The sequence below is a fragment of the Ovis aries genome, chromosome 24, assembly GCF_016772045.2.
Source record: "Ovis aries strain OAR_USU_Benz2616 breed Rambouillet chromosome 24, ARS-UI_Ramb_v3.0, whole genome shotgun sequence".
NCBI classification, from domain to species: Eukaryota; Metazoa; Chordata; class Mammalia; order Artiodactyla; family Bovidae; genus Ovis; species Ovis aries.
Window position 1 is genome coordinate 36,016,481 of NC_056077.1, and position 15,708 is coordinate 36,032,188.

A 15,708-nucleotide genomic window follows, 5' to 3' on the forward strand; every position below is an offset into this window, starting at 1 on the left:
TCTGAGCCGTCTCAGCGTGTACGGACAGTGTTTGAACTACATCCGGCAGGATTAAGGCTACAATGTGTCCTGCTTTTGGAAGCAGCATCTTTTACCGAAAAAGGAGGCTCTTGTGGTTTCTAAGCAGATCTGTTTCAGATGGGTAACTCCTCAACAACTAGCCCAGCACCTGATATCGGTCATCTTTTCAGGGTATAAAGAGGACAAAAGATAAATCTGGATCCTGGTGCCCTGAATTCTTGGATTTTTGCCTTCATGAGCGCAGCTACCCGCTGTGAGCCCAAAGCGGGATCTGTCTAGGAGGCAGGAAGTAGGAGGGATGCCTAGGCACCAGCTGAAGTTTTGGGCACAGGTCTCATTATAGAAGTATCTTGTTAACTAAATGACGCCATGTCTAGGCTTTGTGTCTGTGGTCTAAGCCAGCTCGGAAGAGGCCAAGTAACCTCTATGGCCTTTTCTCCCCACTAGGTCTACAGTCATATCTTGGCCCTGCCAGCCTTGTCAATTGCACAGTGAGAATAGGAAAGGAAAGCTGGAGAAGCCACTGAGGTTAAAAGAGAGCATCTCTCATCCAAAACTGAGAGTAGGGACTTCCCTGGTGGTCCAACAGGTTAAGAATCTGCCTTTCAATGCAGGGGGTGCGTGTTCGATCCTTGGTCAGGGAACTAAGATACTATATATCGTGGGGTTCCTGATCCAGCCCACTCTAGGGCCCATGCGCCACAACTAAAGAGAAGCCTGCAGGCCACAAGGAAAGATCCCATGTGCCACAACTAAGACCTGTGTGTATGTGCTAAGTCGCTTTAGTCATGTCCCACTCTTTGCCACCCCGTGGACTATAACCCACTGGGCTCCTCTGTCCATGGGGTTCTCCAGGCAAGAATACTGGAGTGGGTCGTCATGCCCTCCTCCAGGGGATCTTCCTGACCCAGGGGTCAAAGCCACATGTCTTATGTCTCCGTCATTGGCAGATGGTTTCTTTTACCACCAGCGCCACCTGGGAAGTCCCAACTAAAACCCCATGGAGCCAAATAAATGACAAAATAAATTTTAAGGGCTTCCCTGGTAGCCCAGTGGTTAAGAATCTGCTTTGCAGTACAGGGGACGCCGGTTCAATCTCTGGTCCGGGGAGATCCCACATGCCTTGGGGCAACTAAGCCCACGTGCCACAACTACTAAATGAGTGCCTAGAGCCTGTGCTACGAAAGGAGAGAGTAGCCCCCACTCGCCACTAGAGAAGGCCCAAGCACAGCAATGGGGACCCAGCATAGCCAGAAATAATACATTTATTAATAACATAAATTTTAATGAAAAATAGAAATAAAGCTGAGAGTAGATTTGGGGAGCTGCTCACCCTTGGCCTCTTTCTTCTGGATCTTGCCCTGATTCCCACTGGCTTTTTAAGGAGAAAAGAAGACTTCCCCTCCAGGCTCAATTGCACTGTGGGGCCCCTCTTACTGCAACAGCCTCAAGGGATGCAAGCCTGAAATGTAAAGAGAGGAATCCACAAGGAGATGTGGCAACCACATCCCCTCGGAACATCCTGGTACATCGTGTTGGAGGCGCCCAAGGATGCCCCTGGACTGACCTTTGGGAGGGGAACAGGAATGGGAAGGGTAGCAAGAAAGCCTCAGTACATACTGAATGATTGAGGAGGGAGGCGATGAATGAAGACCCTGTCTGGATTTACTCTCCAAAACATTACAATCAAAGTTTGCTCCAAGGCAGGCTAACATAATTTTAGGGAAAATTATAATGTGAAGCTTCTTTTAGTTCAAGATCTGAACTCTTATCTTCTTTTTTTCTTTTTAATTTGGCTGTGCTGGGTCTTGGTTGCGGCATGCAGGATCTTTTTAGTTTCAGCAGGCAAATTTAGGTGTGGCACGTGAGATCTAGTTCCCCGACCAGGGATTGAACCCAGGCCCCTCGCATTGGGAGCTCGGAGTCTTAGCCACTGGACCACCAGGGAAGTCCTAAAGTCTGTCTTTATTCATGGCGGTGCGCTTATTTAGGAAAGTTGTGAAGGCTTTTTTAAGCTTCAGAAAAGGTAAGATTCGTACCAGGCAAAATGGTCGCTTTAAATTGTTTTGTATACCATTTGAAGATGTTTGTGTGACCAGAATCACATACTTGTGGGATTGGGAGGTTCTTAGAAGACACTTAATCCCATTGCTAGGAAGTTATCTCATGGATATGGGAGCACATGTGCACAGGGATGGAGGTACAGGATGGCTATCTCCGCATTCTCGGCAACAACGATGGCGTATTTTTTAAGCCAGGAAACAAAATGTCCATCAACAATCCACTTCTGCCCTTTCAAAGTGTTCAACTGTCTTAGTATGAGAAGGAATTCCTTATCATAAAAAAAAAAAAATTCACCCCCTCTACCCTGACTGCTGAATGATGCCCACCAGCAGATCATCTTGGCTGTCCTTGAACACTTCCAGTGATGGAAAGCTCACTACTGCTTAACTATCAGACAATGTTTTGACCAACAGCCCCTGGACAAGAATGGGTTCCTATTAAGACATGATCCAAGTTTCCAGGGGGACTGGGTCTATCAGGCCCATCTTTAGGGCTCTGGAGCTGGACAGCACAAGATTTTGACAGCTAGTTCTTGGTATTTTTTCCATTTAAAAATTCCTGTGGGATATATAAATGGAAAATAATTGGGGGAAGAAGGTCCCCTGACAAGAGCCTTCAAGATGTTGGAAGAAGATAATAATTCAGGATAACATTTTAAGGATGATATTAACAACCTATGTAACAAAAGAGCCTTCTTTCAAAGAACCTGATATGTCGATGGGGGTGGAGAGGATAACATGCACACCCCAAATTAAAGAGCGTGCATGCGTGCAAGCACTGTTACACACCAGGAAAAGAGAAGCTGAGTACTTGCCAAGTAGACAGCGGCGATGTTGACTGGATCCCCTGGGAATCCAGGGTGGAGGGAATGGATTTGGTTTGTGTTTTGAGAAATGGGGAGTGGGGTAGGTGCGGGGAGGATGGGAACATTTGGTGGGGAAAGAAATGAATAGAATGGGAAGTGACAGGGACAGTGAAAAGAGGTGTCTGGGTGGGTGGCAGGTGTCTGAGGAACCTCTTTCCTTTTTATTTTTTTTGGCCATGCCAAAGGGCACGTGGGATCTTAACCGGAGATGGAACCCACGGCCCTGCAGTGGAAGCACAGAGTCTTAACCACTGGACCACCAAGGAAGTCCCTCTTTTCTTTTCGAGGATGAGGCCCAAAGGGAGAAGCACGTTCTACACAGGGTGTCCCCCCGGGGGTCTTCTTGCAGGCTCCAGTGGCCAGCCCTGCAGATTCACCCAGGACAGGTCGGTGTGCCTTGCCCCTTGCAGGTGTGTGTTTCATAAAGATCCCAGTTCATCAGGTCTGTAAACTGATAGGGTCTGGATTTTGTGCTGTGTGAAACAAGGAAAGTCATGGCCAAGGACTATTTTGGAATATTCTTTTTATTTATTTATTATTTTTTTTAAAAAACATTTTTTTTTACTTGCTTCTATATCAAAAGTGAAAAAGCAGTTTCAAGAGCCATGGACCCCACAAGTGGGGGTACTGAGTGTGGCCGACACTGTCCAGTGCATCAAGAAAAAAGATAAACAAAACAACACACACACAAAGAAGGAAGGTTTTTCACTGAAGGGCACAGCGGGGTGATTGGGTTCTGTTAGGTTACATTCATTCAATGTCTATGTGCAATTCTTCAATAAATCGGTCCTCTCTCCGTACCCCCTCAGCTAGCTGGCTTTCAGAAAGATTATCTGCCGGAGGTAATTGAGCCCTAGCTCGCTGGCTCTGTCATTCTCTCTCTCTCTCTCTCACGCGTCCACCGCTCACACACAGCAGCCGGAAATGACACACTGAAGTGAGTCACCAGTGCGGCTGTGAGTCACCCTGTAATTGGGGAAAGTTCTGTCCTGCTAGGTCGTGGAGCCCCTTGCACTCCTGCTCCTAAATATACTGGAAAATTTTGAAACCACTCCGTCTCTCTTCACCCACCACATCCTTTCGGTCCCTAAAAGTGAGCCGAAGTTGGATGGTCCTGCCAGGGACGAGGCTCCATCGGGTGGAAAACCGGGGAGAGGAGAGGCGCGGGGGCGCTGGGCCTCCACCAGGTGGCAGTGTGGGCCCCGGGAGGCTTGCCACCTGGTGGAGGGGAGGGACAGTCAAGAGGCCTCTCCTGAGATGCAGCCACACAGAGCCCCCCAAGGGAACACGGTGAACAAGGTTAAATAATGTTTCTCTGAAGACGTTTCTCTCTCCCAAGCGCACAAGGACAAGGATGTGATAAATATTCAGGCACACCCCTGGCATCTCACCCTCCCCACCAGGAGATGGGAGCCAAGAACCAGGCACACACCTCATCTCTCCTTCCGTTTCTGCAACATAAAGTTTGTGGGAAGCAGAAACCTGCTTCTCTGAGTAAACAAGTCACCTACACTCTAAAATAATATAGACACACTGTTTCCTGGGGAGGGAGCAGCCAGGCCGGGGTGGGTCTCGAACCTCGGAGCTGGGGAAGGATGGACCTTGGCTTGAAAGGGTGTTTCTCACCTTGGCCTTCTCGGGCCTGCTGCCAGCCTTCTCAGCAGTGGCAGACAGTGCAAGAGTGACGGCAACGTGACCGGAACACACATTTCTAGCGAGCACACAAAAGCTCCTTCGTGTAAGCCTTGTGGTGCCATCCTACCAGGGCCTCGGTGGGATCCGGGACCCAAGGCCTGACCTGGCAGAGCAATGGGCAGAAGCAGCTGGGCCAGCGGTCCTGGGAGTCCTGCAGTCCAGTTGGGAGGCCGGCTGGGTGTGATGCCTCCCAGTCTCTCCCAGGGTCTCCATTGGAGGGTTTAACTCAAAGGTCCTCTTTGCCCCTCCTGAGAGAGCCCAAAGTTAGGTCTAAGAGGCAAATTTGAAAGAATTTACCATGGAAAAAAAAAATAAATAAATATCTTCTCTTTTTCCAGAAAAATGAATTAATAATTCTTTGCTCCAGACTTTCTTCCTCTTGGACATCTCTAGTCTGTCCCAGATGAGGGCTGTCTTCCCCATGGTCAGGGTTCCATCACTTGGCCCATGAACAGGACAGTTCCTGAGGACGGAAGCATCACAGGAGATGAGAAGGGGGGGAGGCGGGGGACAGCTCACCCAGCTCGGTGTTTATGGATGAACTGAGATAATGGGGACATGAGTGTTCAGAGACACAGCTGCTCTAGTGACTAAGCTGGGCAGAGGGACAGACAAGCACCCTGTCTGGAGAGAGAGCACTCCCCTCCAAGTGGAAGGAGAGCACAGCCATGATTCGTTGCCTGGAGTCTTCTTGGGGGAAGTGGGGGCGTCTACACCTGCCTGGATGGTACCTGACTCCAGGAGAATGGGGAGGGGGGCCGAGAGTGGCGGGGCCTCTCAGGTCCCCGGCTCACCTGTGGGGTTGTGCCGCACCACGAAGAGGAAGGGTCTGTCCATGATGACCTCCTCGGGGGCCATTCGGGCTGAGACTATAACGGCTGGAAGAGACAGGACAGAATCTTAGAACAGAGGGACGTGGGCCCTGGCGCCTGGATGGGCCACAAGTGATCCAGTGACACCAGGGCTGGGGCTGGGGAGTGGATTGGGAGGCTTCATTGTTTCCTGGTGCGTGTGTGCTCAGGCACATCCGACTCTGTGACCCCATGGGCTGTAGCCCACCAGGCTTCTGTTTCCATGGGATTTTCCAGGCAAGAACACTGGAGTGGGTTGCCATTTTCTACTCCAAGGGATCTGCCCAACCAGGGATCGAACTTGCATCTCCTGCATTGGCAGGCAGATTCTTTACCACAGTGCCACCTGGGAAGCCAAATAATCACAGCAGAGACTTCCCTGGTGGCATAGCGCATCAGAATCTGCCTGCAATGCAGGGGACACGGGTTTGCTTCCTGGTCCAGGAGCATTCCACAAGCCGCAGAGCAACTGAGCTCACGTGCCATGACTACTGAGCCCGTACTGTGAACCCAGAAGTGTCAGGATGTCCTCTAAGGCAGTTGGGCAGAGCTCTAGCAGCTATTTGCTTGAGTAGTGAAAGTGAAAGTCGCTCAGTCGTGTCTGACTCTTTGCGACCCCATGGACTATACAGTCCGTGGAATTCTCCAGGCCAGAATACTGGAGTGGGTAGCCTTTCCCTTCTCCAGGGGATCTTCCCAACCCAGGGATTGAACCCAGGCCTCCTGCATTGCAGACGGATTCTTTACCAGCTGAACCACAAGGGAAGCCCACTCACTCGAAGGCAGGTTTATCTAAACTCTTTCAAGGCATGTTGGAGGCAAGCGCCTTTAAGTCGACTGGCCACTCTGAGAGCCAGCCAGAACCTCCCATTCAGGGGGACTTCAGAGCCAGTGGGGAGGGAACGGGGTCCCGGGGAAAGCAGGCCCATTTTCTAGTGGGATCAGGTAACGGTAATGCTCTCCATACAGGAAGCCCTGTTCTACCAGGAGAGGCCCGGTAGATAGACCAGGGCAGTGGGCTCTTCCCGGTGCACCCCGGGTATGGGTACCAGATCATGGCCCCTCGTGGAAGCCTGGGGCTGAGACTCGCCAGGCCTCACCTGAGCCTGACTCACCTGTGGAGGAGGACGCCAGCGTGCCGCTCTCATTCACCTCGATCTTCACTTTCTGCAGTGCCTGCGACACGTACAGAAACTCTTGATCTGAAATGGAGGCGGACCCCAGAGCGCATTAGCCTTGGTCCTCAGGGGTGGTGGTGGGGAAGCTCCTCTGTCCTCGGGAGACCCCACTGTCCACCAGGGGAAGAAAGGGAAAGGGAAACCTCTTACCTGAAAGACTGGAGAAGTCCGCCTGGCTCGGCCTGAACATGTCGGTCATTCCCAAGTTCTCCAGCGGCCTCCTGAGGTCGATTTCGGTCTCCAGGGAGAACCTACACACAGCAGCAGGACAGGGCTCCAGCTCAGGCCACCCCCAGCCTTAGCGGGCGTCCCTGCCCCCTACACACACAGAGACCAGCAGGAGGGGGGACTGATGCGAACGCAGAAGTGGGAGGCTTGTTTTTCTTTCAAGTCTGTTGGCAAGGTCTCTCTCCTTGCTGGGAAGATTCTGATACTAATGAACATTTCTCCTGCAAGCTCCCCACCCCCTCGAACCTCTGACTAATTACTTTCCTCAAATGAGGCAATGGTTGCAGCACAATTGTGTTCAGTCTGACTGGGGTGGGAGTGGGGAAGGGCAAATTCCCCTGCAAAGGCTAGCTGAAAAGAAATCTGGTCTGTAGCTTGTGTTTCTGAGAGTGGAGCCCAAAGAGGACTCCAGCAGCGAGGCTTTGGGGAGCTTGGTCTGCCTCCCACCAGGGCACGACTAATTACCTCCGTTCTTTGAGAGAGAGGGCGTGCTAACCAACTAAATCGTCCTCTTTCCCTAAGCCTGGCATTATGGCATCTGGAAATGCGGGGTCGGCATAGTGGGAGGCTTCCCCACGATTCTGGAATGGACCCAGCCTCAGCCTCCAGCACCCTCTCCACTTCTGCTGAAGAATTTTTAAAATCTGCTTCGTGGCAAGCCAGCTAGAAGCCAGAGTTCAGGCTTGCTTCCTCTGCACAAGTGATTCCTTTTGTCTCCATTATGTGGATGTTGACTTGAAGAGATGGAGGTGGGAGTGAGGGGTGTTCATAAAAGGGTGAGGACCAACGCATTCCCCGGCCCCCCACCTCCCATCATCTCTCCGGCTCTTCCTCTGGCTAACTTTTGCTGGGTGTTCAGGGGGTGGTGGGCGTGGTGTGGTCTCGAAAAGCTTCCCCTCGCTGCCCTCCACCGCAAGAGGGAAGATGAGCGGGATCTTAATCAAACCCAGGCCAGAGTGTGTCCCATCTGCACCCACGCAGCAGCTCGCTGCCCTGAAAACGTCAGGTTTGGGAAACTCCACTTGTTGGGGGCGGTGCCTGTGTGGCAATAGCGGGGAGCCAGAGGAGGCGGGAGGGGGAGGCAGAGGGGACTAGAGCAAGGGGTGGCTTACTTGGGCAGAACCAGGAGGCGGGTCAGTCTGGTCATATTCCCTTTCCACTGGCTGATGAGCTCAGCATCCAGAATGCTGGTGAGGGCAGAGAGCGGCACCTCTTTCTCATAGGGGGCAGCAATGAGCATGCTGAGAGTGTTCCCATGGTAGGGCAATTCCAGGATGTCGTAGTAATGGCCGTCGGGGGTGGTAAACTCAGCTGGGAAAGACACCAAGATGGTGCATTGGCAATAGCTCCAGCTCCTGTCGATTCTAACCTGGTGTTGGCTTTCCAACCAGTCTTCCCGGGCCCTCCATCCTCTCTGGAAGCCAGCTCTCCATCCTGGCTTTCGAGGCTCCCCACCCCCCCCCCCCGCCCCCGCCACCCCTCTCCTGTTCAGGGTTTCTATTTCCATTCGCCTTCTCTTCTCCAGGGCACAGTGTCTCCTGGGCATTCTCTGTCTCGGGTTGGCTTTCTCTACCTTCACACCCCTCTCCCCAGTCTCCAGCTATCACTTCATTCCGATCCCCACCTCCTGAATCACAGCCTTCACATAGCTTTTCCCCAGGAGGAAGCCCAGGTTATCACACCAGAACCACACGAAGATGAGAGATGGTAGCAAGTGGTCAAGTGGGATCCTAAGGTAATTTCTGGATTTCAGCTTCATCTTGTGCAAGATAATCCCCGTGTCTCCTACTTGGGAAGTCTTTGTTGCAGCTGGGGTGTGTTCTAGGGTTTCTCCTCCCTTGGAGTGGACCACCCCAGGGATGAGGTTCAGTCACTGTGGGACCTGGGGAAGGGGGAGTCTTGCACTTACTGTAGTTGAACTTGTTGGTCTGAGCCATCATGGGCACAGAGACGGTGCTGCCGTCGGACTTGTGGAAGAGGCGGTGGTGGGTGCTCGACTCCAGGAAGGGCATCTTCCACTGGCCGTTGAAGTAGAGGGCATTTACCAGGACCAGGCGCGTCAGCCAGTCCACAGCCCCCTCACCAAGTAAGTCGCTGATCATGCCTAGGGGAAATCCAGGTGATCAGGAGGCTGGATATTGTTTTAATCCTTTTAAATGGTTCCCTTGAGCTCCCAGTCCTCAAATGGACGTGTGTCAGAAGGGATCCCATCAGAAGATGTACTGGGTAAGGTTTAGTGAACCAGTCTAGCTGCTTTCAACCCGTTCCATCTTCCTAAGTGTCTCAGAAAGCCTTCCGGCTCACCACACTGCCTTAGTCCTGGGATCCTGTCTAGGATCAGACCTGGAAATGTCAGTCTCCCCTTACTTTGTTCCCTAAGCTGTAATCTTGAAGGACTGTGTTTGCCCCCTGCCATGGGTTATTACTGCTCTTATAACATCTCACAGTACTTTTTAGGGATGTCTTTAGAGGTGGTTCAGAGGGCAAGTCTAATTATGGAAAAAACAAGATGCTTTGATTCTTAAAGCACCTGACCTTCTGTCTACAGAGCAGAAGGTGCTGGAAGGGAGGGGTCAGGACACTTGAGACTTGAATCCCAATCTCTGCAGGCTCTTGGGACTGGCCTCCTTTCTCTGCCTGCTCACCTTTTGTGTGTCTTTTCACCCAGTCGTTGACGATGAACCTGGCTCTCTCCACTTCAGAGAAGTCAACCTGCTTGACCGTGGTGTGGAACAGCCTGAAGAAGTTGGGCATGAAACCGCGGACCAGCTCTAGGTCCCGCTGCACGAAGATGGCATCAGCTGTGCTGATCTCATCCTTGTTCCACGGCCCCATGAGCTCCTTGTACAGTCGGTGGAGGGCAGGGGCCATGCCCTTCTCTGGGCCAAAAGAGGGAGGGAAAGACACATTAAGCTCCCCTTGAACCCAGGGCTCCCAGCAGGGCCAACTTCCCCCAAACCTGCCCACGTGGACGGGACTCTTCTGCTCCCCCAAGGGTCTCTGAAGGGAGATTTTATTCCAAATCTTAATCTCTCCTGCATCTCCCTCTTTTCCTCAAAAATCAGGGGTCCTAACCCTTGCTTTGGCTTAGAATATTTTTATCTGTTTTTAAGTTATAAACCCAAACCTTCTTCTTTTAATAACAATAATAGTTATGCTAGGTAGGCCTTTCACATGCATCATTTTGGAGTTAATCCTTATAACAGCCCCAGGTGGTAGATCCCCATTTTGCAGATGAGAAAACTGAGGTTCAGAGGGGTTAAGATCACAAAGTGCAGGAGTAGTGAGGCAGGGCCATTTTACACCAGATCCACTGGCTCATACACCTTGTGACTGGCCAAGAGCCAAGTGATACAGGATTGTGGTGGGAAGGAGAGGCAGTGGTCCATCCCTGCATCAGGCAGGACAGGAGCTGGCTCACTAAGCCAGGGTCAGCCCTCCCTCTGCTTCTGGTTAGCTACAGCCCTGTCCTGGGAAGACTCCCTGAGTGCCCACCTCCCTCTCTGCCCGCCGCCTCTCACCTTCAATCTTGAATTGCATTGCCTCTTGGATCTGCTGTCGAGTTTCTCCTCCTGTGGTCAGCTGCAGCATGGCCAGGACCGAGGCCACCCCATAGGGTGAGAAAACCACGTTGCGGTCCTTGGAGGCCTGCACCACCTGCTGAAACACCTTCACTCCAAAGTCTGTGGCCAGGCTGGCCGCCGGAGACTGGTGCTGGTAGGAGGCAGACCCTTCACCAAAGATGAGGGCCAGGCCCAGGGCGAGGCAGGCAGAGACCGGAGACATCTGCATCCTGGAATCAGCGGGAAAAGACTGGATGAAGTGGATAGCTCTGAAAGGACAGAGAGGGAGTAGGGGTGGTGGCAACTCAACCTCGGCCAGGCTCCCATGTTTGCCGCTGGCATGTGATACGTGAACAAGCCGGCAAGACAGAACCCGCGGTGGGTTCAGATCCTGAGCCTTTTCCCCCTGTCTCAGCCCTGGGGAATCTTGAGTGCGTTTTCACCTGCGGGAATTTGGAGCCCGGTGGCATCTCCCTTCCCTTCCAGGAGGCTGAAAGGCTAAATTATAATAGCATCTGTGATTTACACGATGCTTCCTAATTATTTTATAATGCTTTCACAATCGTTGTTTTATTCAAGTCAGCAGGCGTGGAAAACCCCTTTCTTGAGCTGGGAAGGGGGGAATGTCTTCCACAGAGAGGGTCCTAGAGAGGCAAGGCCCTTGCTTCTGGGTGATGGGATTGTTGGGGCGTCCTGACCATCTTCCCCGCTCCCCTGTGATCACCGCTGTAACAGGGGTCAACTCAGGGCTGCAGGTCTCCGGGCCGAGGGAGGAAAGAGGAACACTGGGGACCATGGACAGAAGGGACTCTGCAGACGGGAGCTCTCTGCCTTAGCCGGAGGTACGGAGATGGAGAGGGTTCGCTTTGCTCTTACCTGAATTTCTCAAAGTGCCTTGGGATGGGCGGTTTGTTCCTGCTGCCGCTGCGGGTGTTGAAGGTGGTTGCCCTTCCTCCACTGGAGAAGGGGTGTGGCTCTCTCTGGACGGTGCTCTTGGCCCTTCAACCAGAAGCAGCTCTGCTCCACTGCAGGCTGCTGCCTCCCTTTATACCAGATGTGAGCCGGAAGTCGATTAACTCATGGTTCGGCCCCGCCTACTTTTTGGCCCTCTCAGCTCCTCCCTCTGTGGGACTTGCTGAGGCATCCGTGTGTGTACGTGTGTGAGAGAGAGAGAGGGCTCTGGAACAATTGAGCCAACCCTGGTTGCCTGGGCCCCAGAGCCACCCTTGATCTTGCTGCCCTCGGTCTCAGGACATTAAGCCAGTTTGACCCCTGGCACCCAGTGTTTACGTTCCCCAGAGCTCAGCGTGGGGAGAGTTTACATTTCCTCTTTGTCCTTGGGAGAATCGGATCAGTACATAGTTAAAGCTCAAGATCCTGCAACTTCCTTGTCCATCAGCCCCGTGCGCTGGTTAAACTTGGAAGAACACTCCACCCTCCTTTTGGCCGCATCCCAGAAGCCCGAGGGCACACAGCATGCCTTGTTGATTGTCTGGGTTTTGACTGTCTAGAACTTGAGGATTCCCTCCCGTCTTTCTCTCTTTTCTGCCAAGTGCCCGCCCGCCCGCCCGCCCGCCGTCGGGTGAGGCACGGCTGACTCCCCCACGTGTCCAGACTCTCCCGGTGCCCCTGGGGCTCTCTTTGTGTCAACAGCTCTGTCTGGCTGGGTTTTGAGGTGTGCTGGGTGGGATGGTGGCTTACCAGGGCAGAAGGGTAAAGCCTTGGCGGGGGATCAGGAGCTCAGTGTGTAGGTTTCATTTCTCTGAACTGCCTGCTGCGGCTGCGGAGGAATACTTCTTAACCTCTTCCTCCAGATGTAGAGGTTAGGAGCGCTGGAGTGGCAAGAGTAGGGATGAGACTAAGAGCGTTAATTCCTGGCGGGGTGTGTGGAGTGTGCTGCTAAGGCACTGCAGTTTGGGGTGGAAAAGTGACCCAAGAATTCTACAGATGATGGGTATTGGCTGGAGGCTAGTGAGTAGGACTGGGCTGCTGTGTTTAGGGCTCTGGTGGGGACAGGCACCCTTGGCTGTGTAGCTGGATGTCATGGACAGGGCGGGGATGAAAGGGTCCTGGGGGCCTGGGTGCCCTTGACTTGAGGGTCCACACACTGTCATGCTTTGTGTGGGTGGTGGGATTCAACTGGGGGTATCCATGGAGACAGCCGACAGCAGCATCACAGGAAGCTGAAGTGGGTGGATGTGTCGGGATGTTTGTTTTGGATTTTTTCAGTAAACAGATACCAAGGGCAACCACAGCTGGAGGGCTTTCCCATTTTCACTGTGCCTCCGCCTTTGTTTTCTCCGTTGCTCCTAGGATCCAGGTGGGGGTGAGGGTAACAGAGAGAAGGGGAAACCTCAGCTGGAAAGTTAGGGTCACCGACCCGTTCCCAGGGCCAGACTGTGCATCTGTCACTGCTTCTTGTTTACATCTCTCTTTGTCTGGTCCAGAGTCCCTGAGAAAGTGGTTAGCCGCGAGGAGGAAGAGCAGTTACGCCTGCTGTCCCTCAGATGGAGAAAGCAGAAGTCCAGTCCCCAAGCCATTTCCGACTCCCAGAAAGGCCCCAGTGACTTGCCCTCCACCCTTGGGGGCCACAGGGGGACAGGGAGCTGGGAGTCTGGGTTGGGAGTGCCACACTCCAAGTTGGAAGAGCAGCGGGTCCAGAGTCGGCGGGACCTGCTCTCCAGGCGCCCCGCTGCCTGGCCTCTCCAGTCATTCAGCTGAGTCTCATCCCTCCCTCCGTGGGCTACTGCGGCCTCGGCCACAAAGGCCCTGCTGTTCTCTGGGATCACCTGGGCCCTGCCAAGGACGTGACCACTTCTGTCCCCATCCCTGGACCTGAATGATTCTGAGGTCATTCCAGAAAAGCCATTCTGTTCCCGAGCAGTGCCTGGGAGCAGCTCTGTGTCCTGCTGGGGAGAGAAGGGGGACATTTTTACTTTGGAAACAGAAAGGGCTGACTTACTAAGGGGTTATTTCCCAAACCAGGGAACCCATCTAAGTGTTTGGGTGTGGATTAGAAGCAGAGGCAAAGTTTAGTGGAACTGGGTCCCATGCTGGGTTTTCTGATGGTGTCCTTTTGTCTTTCTGAGCAGCTGGGGCCACCATATGATCTGAACTCAGACTTGGCTGTGGCCCCTGCCGCTCCTCTCTGTGAAATGACCTCGTCTCTCCCGCCCCCCCCCGACCCCGGTCTGCCCTGAGGAGACCTTCCCCGCCGCAGTGGCAGCCCGATGGCCCGCTGTCCCAAAGCAGTACGTGCAGGAGCGCTCCGTCGTGTCTGACTCTGTGCGACCCCATGGACTGCAGCCCGCCAGGCTCCTCTGTCCATGGGATTCTCCAGGCAAGAGTACTGGAGGGGGTTGCCATGCCCTCCTCCAGGGGGATCTTCCTGACCCAGGGATCAAACCTGCATCCCCTGACACTCTTGTATTGCAGGCGAATTCTTTACCACTGAGCCACCGGGAAAGCAGGCCCTAAAGTAGACCTCCCGGCAATATCCTCCTCAGAACCTCGCCTGACTCAAGGGGATGTCACTTTCTATCCTTTCCCTGATCCCCCCAAACTAACAGCTGTGACCCCATCACTTCTTTTAAGCCTGGGCTCTTTTGTAAGAGGTCAAAAGTCCCTGCTGTTGAAATAACTGTTCTCTGATTCCCGGAGAATCAGAGATAAGAGGATGAGTTACACGGCTGTGGATTGCTCAGGGAAGTTCCAGCTGTAGCTAACTAGGAAAGCTGTTTCCAACGGCGCTTCGGCAGGTGGTTCATGACAAGGCCAGACTCATCGCTTTCCGTGACTGTCCCCAGGCCTGCCCCTGCCCCCCCCCCGCCCCCCCCCCGCAGCCCTGGTTCCGTTGTTGCCTTGGGTCTCCCCTCCAGCTCATCTCCTGCCCTCTGGCTGCCCTCTTGGCTCTCTGCTGTTCCTCTTTCCCCATTTGCTCTGAGTCCCAGCCACCCGCCTCTTTTTCACTTTCCCTTTCTCTGCCTCCGAGACTCCCCTGCTCTTATCTCTTCTGCTCACTCCTGCATCCACTGGGGACCCTCATCACCCCCCACCACCACCACCCCGCGGTGGTCTCTCTAGTCTCAGCCCCGAGAGATCTCTCCCCACCCTCCCAATCTGCTCTCCGTGACTCAGCCCCTCTCTCCCTCGCCCTTGTCCCCGTGTGCACAATCCCTTTTACAGTCAAAGGCTCTCTCTGCTCCAGGCCGTCCTGTGGGGAGAGGAGGGGCCTCCTGTCAGTTACACAGGCTCCCTGGAATGTTGGAGCCGGCCTCCCAATTCTTGGTGATTTCACTGGGAGAGCCGGGGGTGGCAGGAGGCTGGGGTCCTGCTAATTCACAGTGCTATTTCTGGCCTGGTTGCTCTCCAAACATCACAAGGCCCAAAATAGCCTATGTTTGGGCTGGGCTCTCGCCAGCCCTCCTTTCCCCACTTCATAAGAGTGAGCAGAGGCCAGGGCTCTGTGTCAGCCTCTTCTTGTTGAAGATCACGGCCCTGGGACAGCCTCGGTCCATCCAGGGTCCCCCCTCACAATGGCGCCAAGCCTGACTGGCCTCCCCAGTCCGATTCCATAGAGCACCTCTCGTTTCCGCCTTCTCCAGCCCCTACTTCTCGCCATCTATCTTACATTCCTGAAACAGGAAAATCGGCATACCTCCACCATGGGAAGCTTTTCTTCTCCACTTATGTCACAGAGTCTCAGAGCAGGAGGGCTCTAAGAACCATCTGGTCCAGTCCTTTGAATCTGCAGGGTGATATGTGTGAGGCTACACAGAGACCTCCCATAAACTAGAGAGCTGTAGTGCCCATTGACCTGGCCTGGCCAGGGCTCTGATGCTTAGCTACTTATGCGTCTTTGGGCAGAACTGAACTTTGCGGGCCTTAGGGTTTTTATGTGCAGGTAGGTAGGTAGACAGAAGTTTTTCGTTAGACAGACACCGATTCCCACCCTTCAGGGTTGTTGTGAAGATGAAATGAAATATTGTGTCTGGCACGTTCCAGTCTCTCACTAAGTGGCAGCTGCTCCCAGTTGGGGCAGAAGCACGACAGAAATCCAGACAACTTGAGCTGTTAATTCTTGCCTTAGGCAGGCGCCTGGGTTACAGTTTGACTTCTCTCAGTGATAAGCAGAGTGGATGGAAGGCTCTTAGGAAGTGGACTGGCTGGTTACCCAAGAGAAAGGCTGCCAGCCCCTCTGTCCATTTCAGGCCAGATCCCCAATTTCACTTGAGTCCTGACAT

General features: G+C 53.4%; 1 protein-coding gene across 2 annotated transcripts; it reads right to left on the minus strand.

Moving 5' to 3' along the window:
- Positions 1-3,456: 3,456 nt before the first annotated feature.
- Positions 3,457-11,487, minus strand: SERPINE1 (serpin family E member 1). 2 transcript variants are annotated; one of them, XM_042239697.1, is made up of 9 exons: positions 11,342-11,487; positions 10,424-10,734; positions 9,548-9,781; positions 8,812-9,006; positions 8,015-8,213; positions 6,825-6,925; positions 6,612-6,698; positions 5,440-5,523; positions 3,457-5,108 (listed from the first exon to the last, which is right to left on the minus strand). In XM_042239697.1, the coding sequence occupies exons 2-9, from the start codon at positions 10,692-10,694 to the stop codon at positions 5,071-5,073; spliced, it is 1,209 nt and encodes a 402-aa protein (XP_042095631.1). In that variant the 5' UTR covers positions 10,695-10,734; positions 11,342-11,487; the 3' UTR covers positions 3,457-5,070.
- Positions 11,488-15,708: the final 4,221 nt, after the last annotated feature.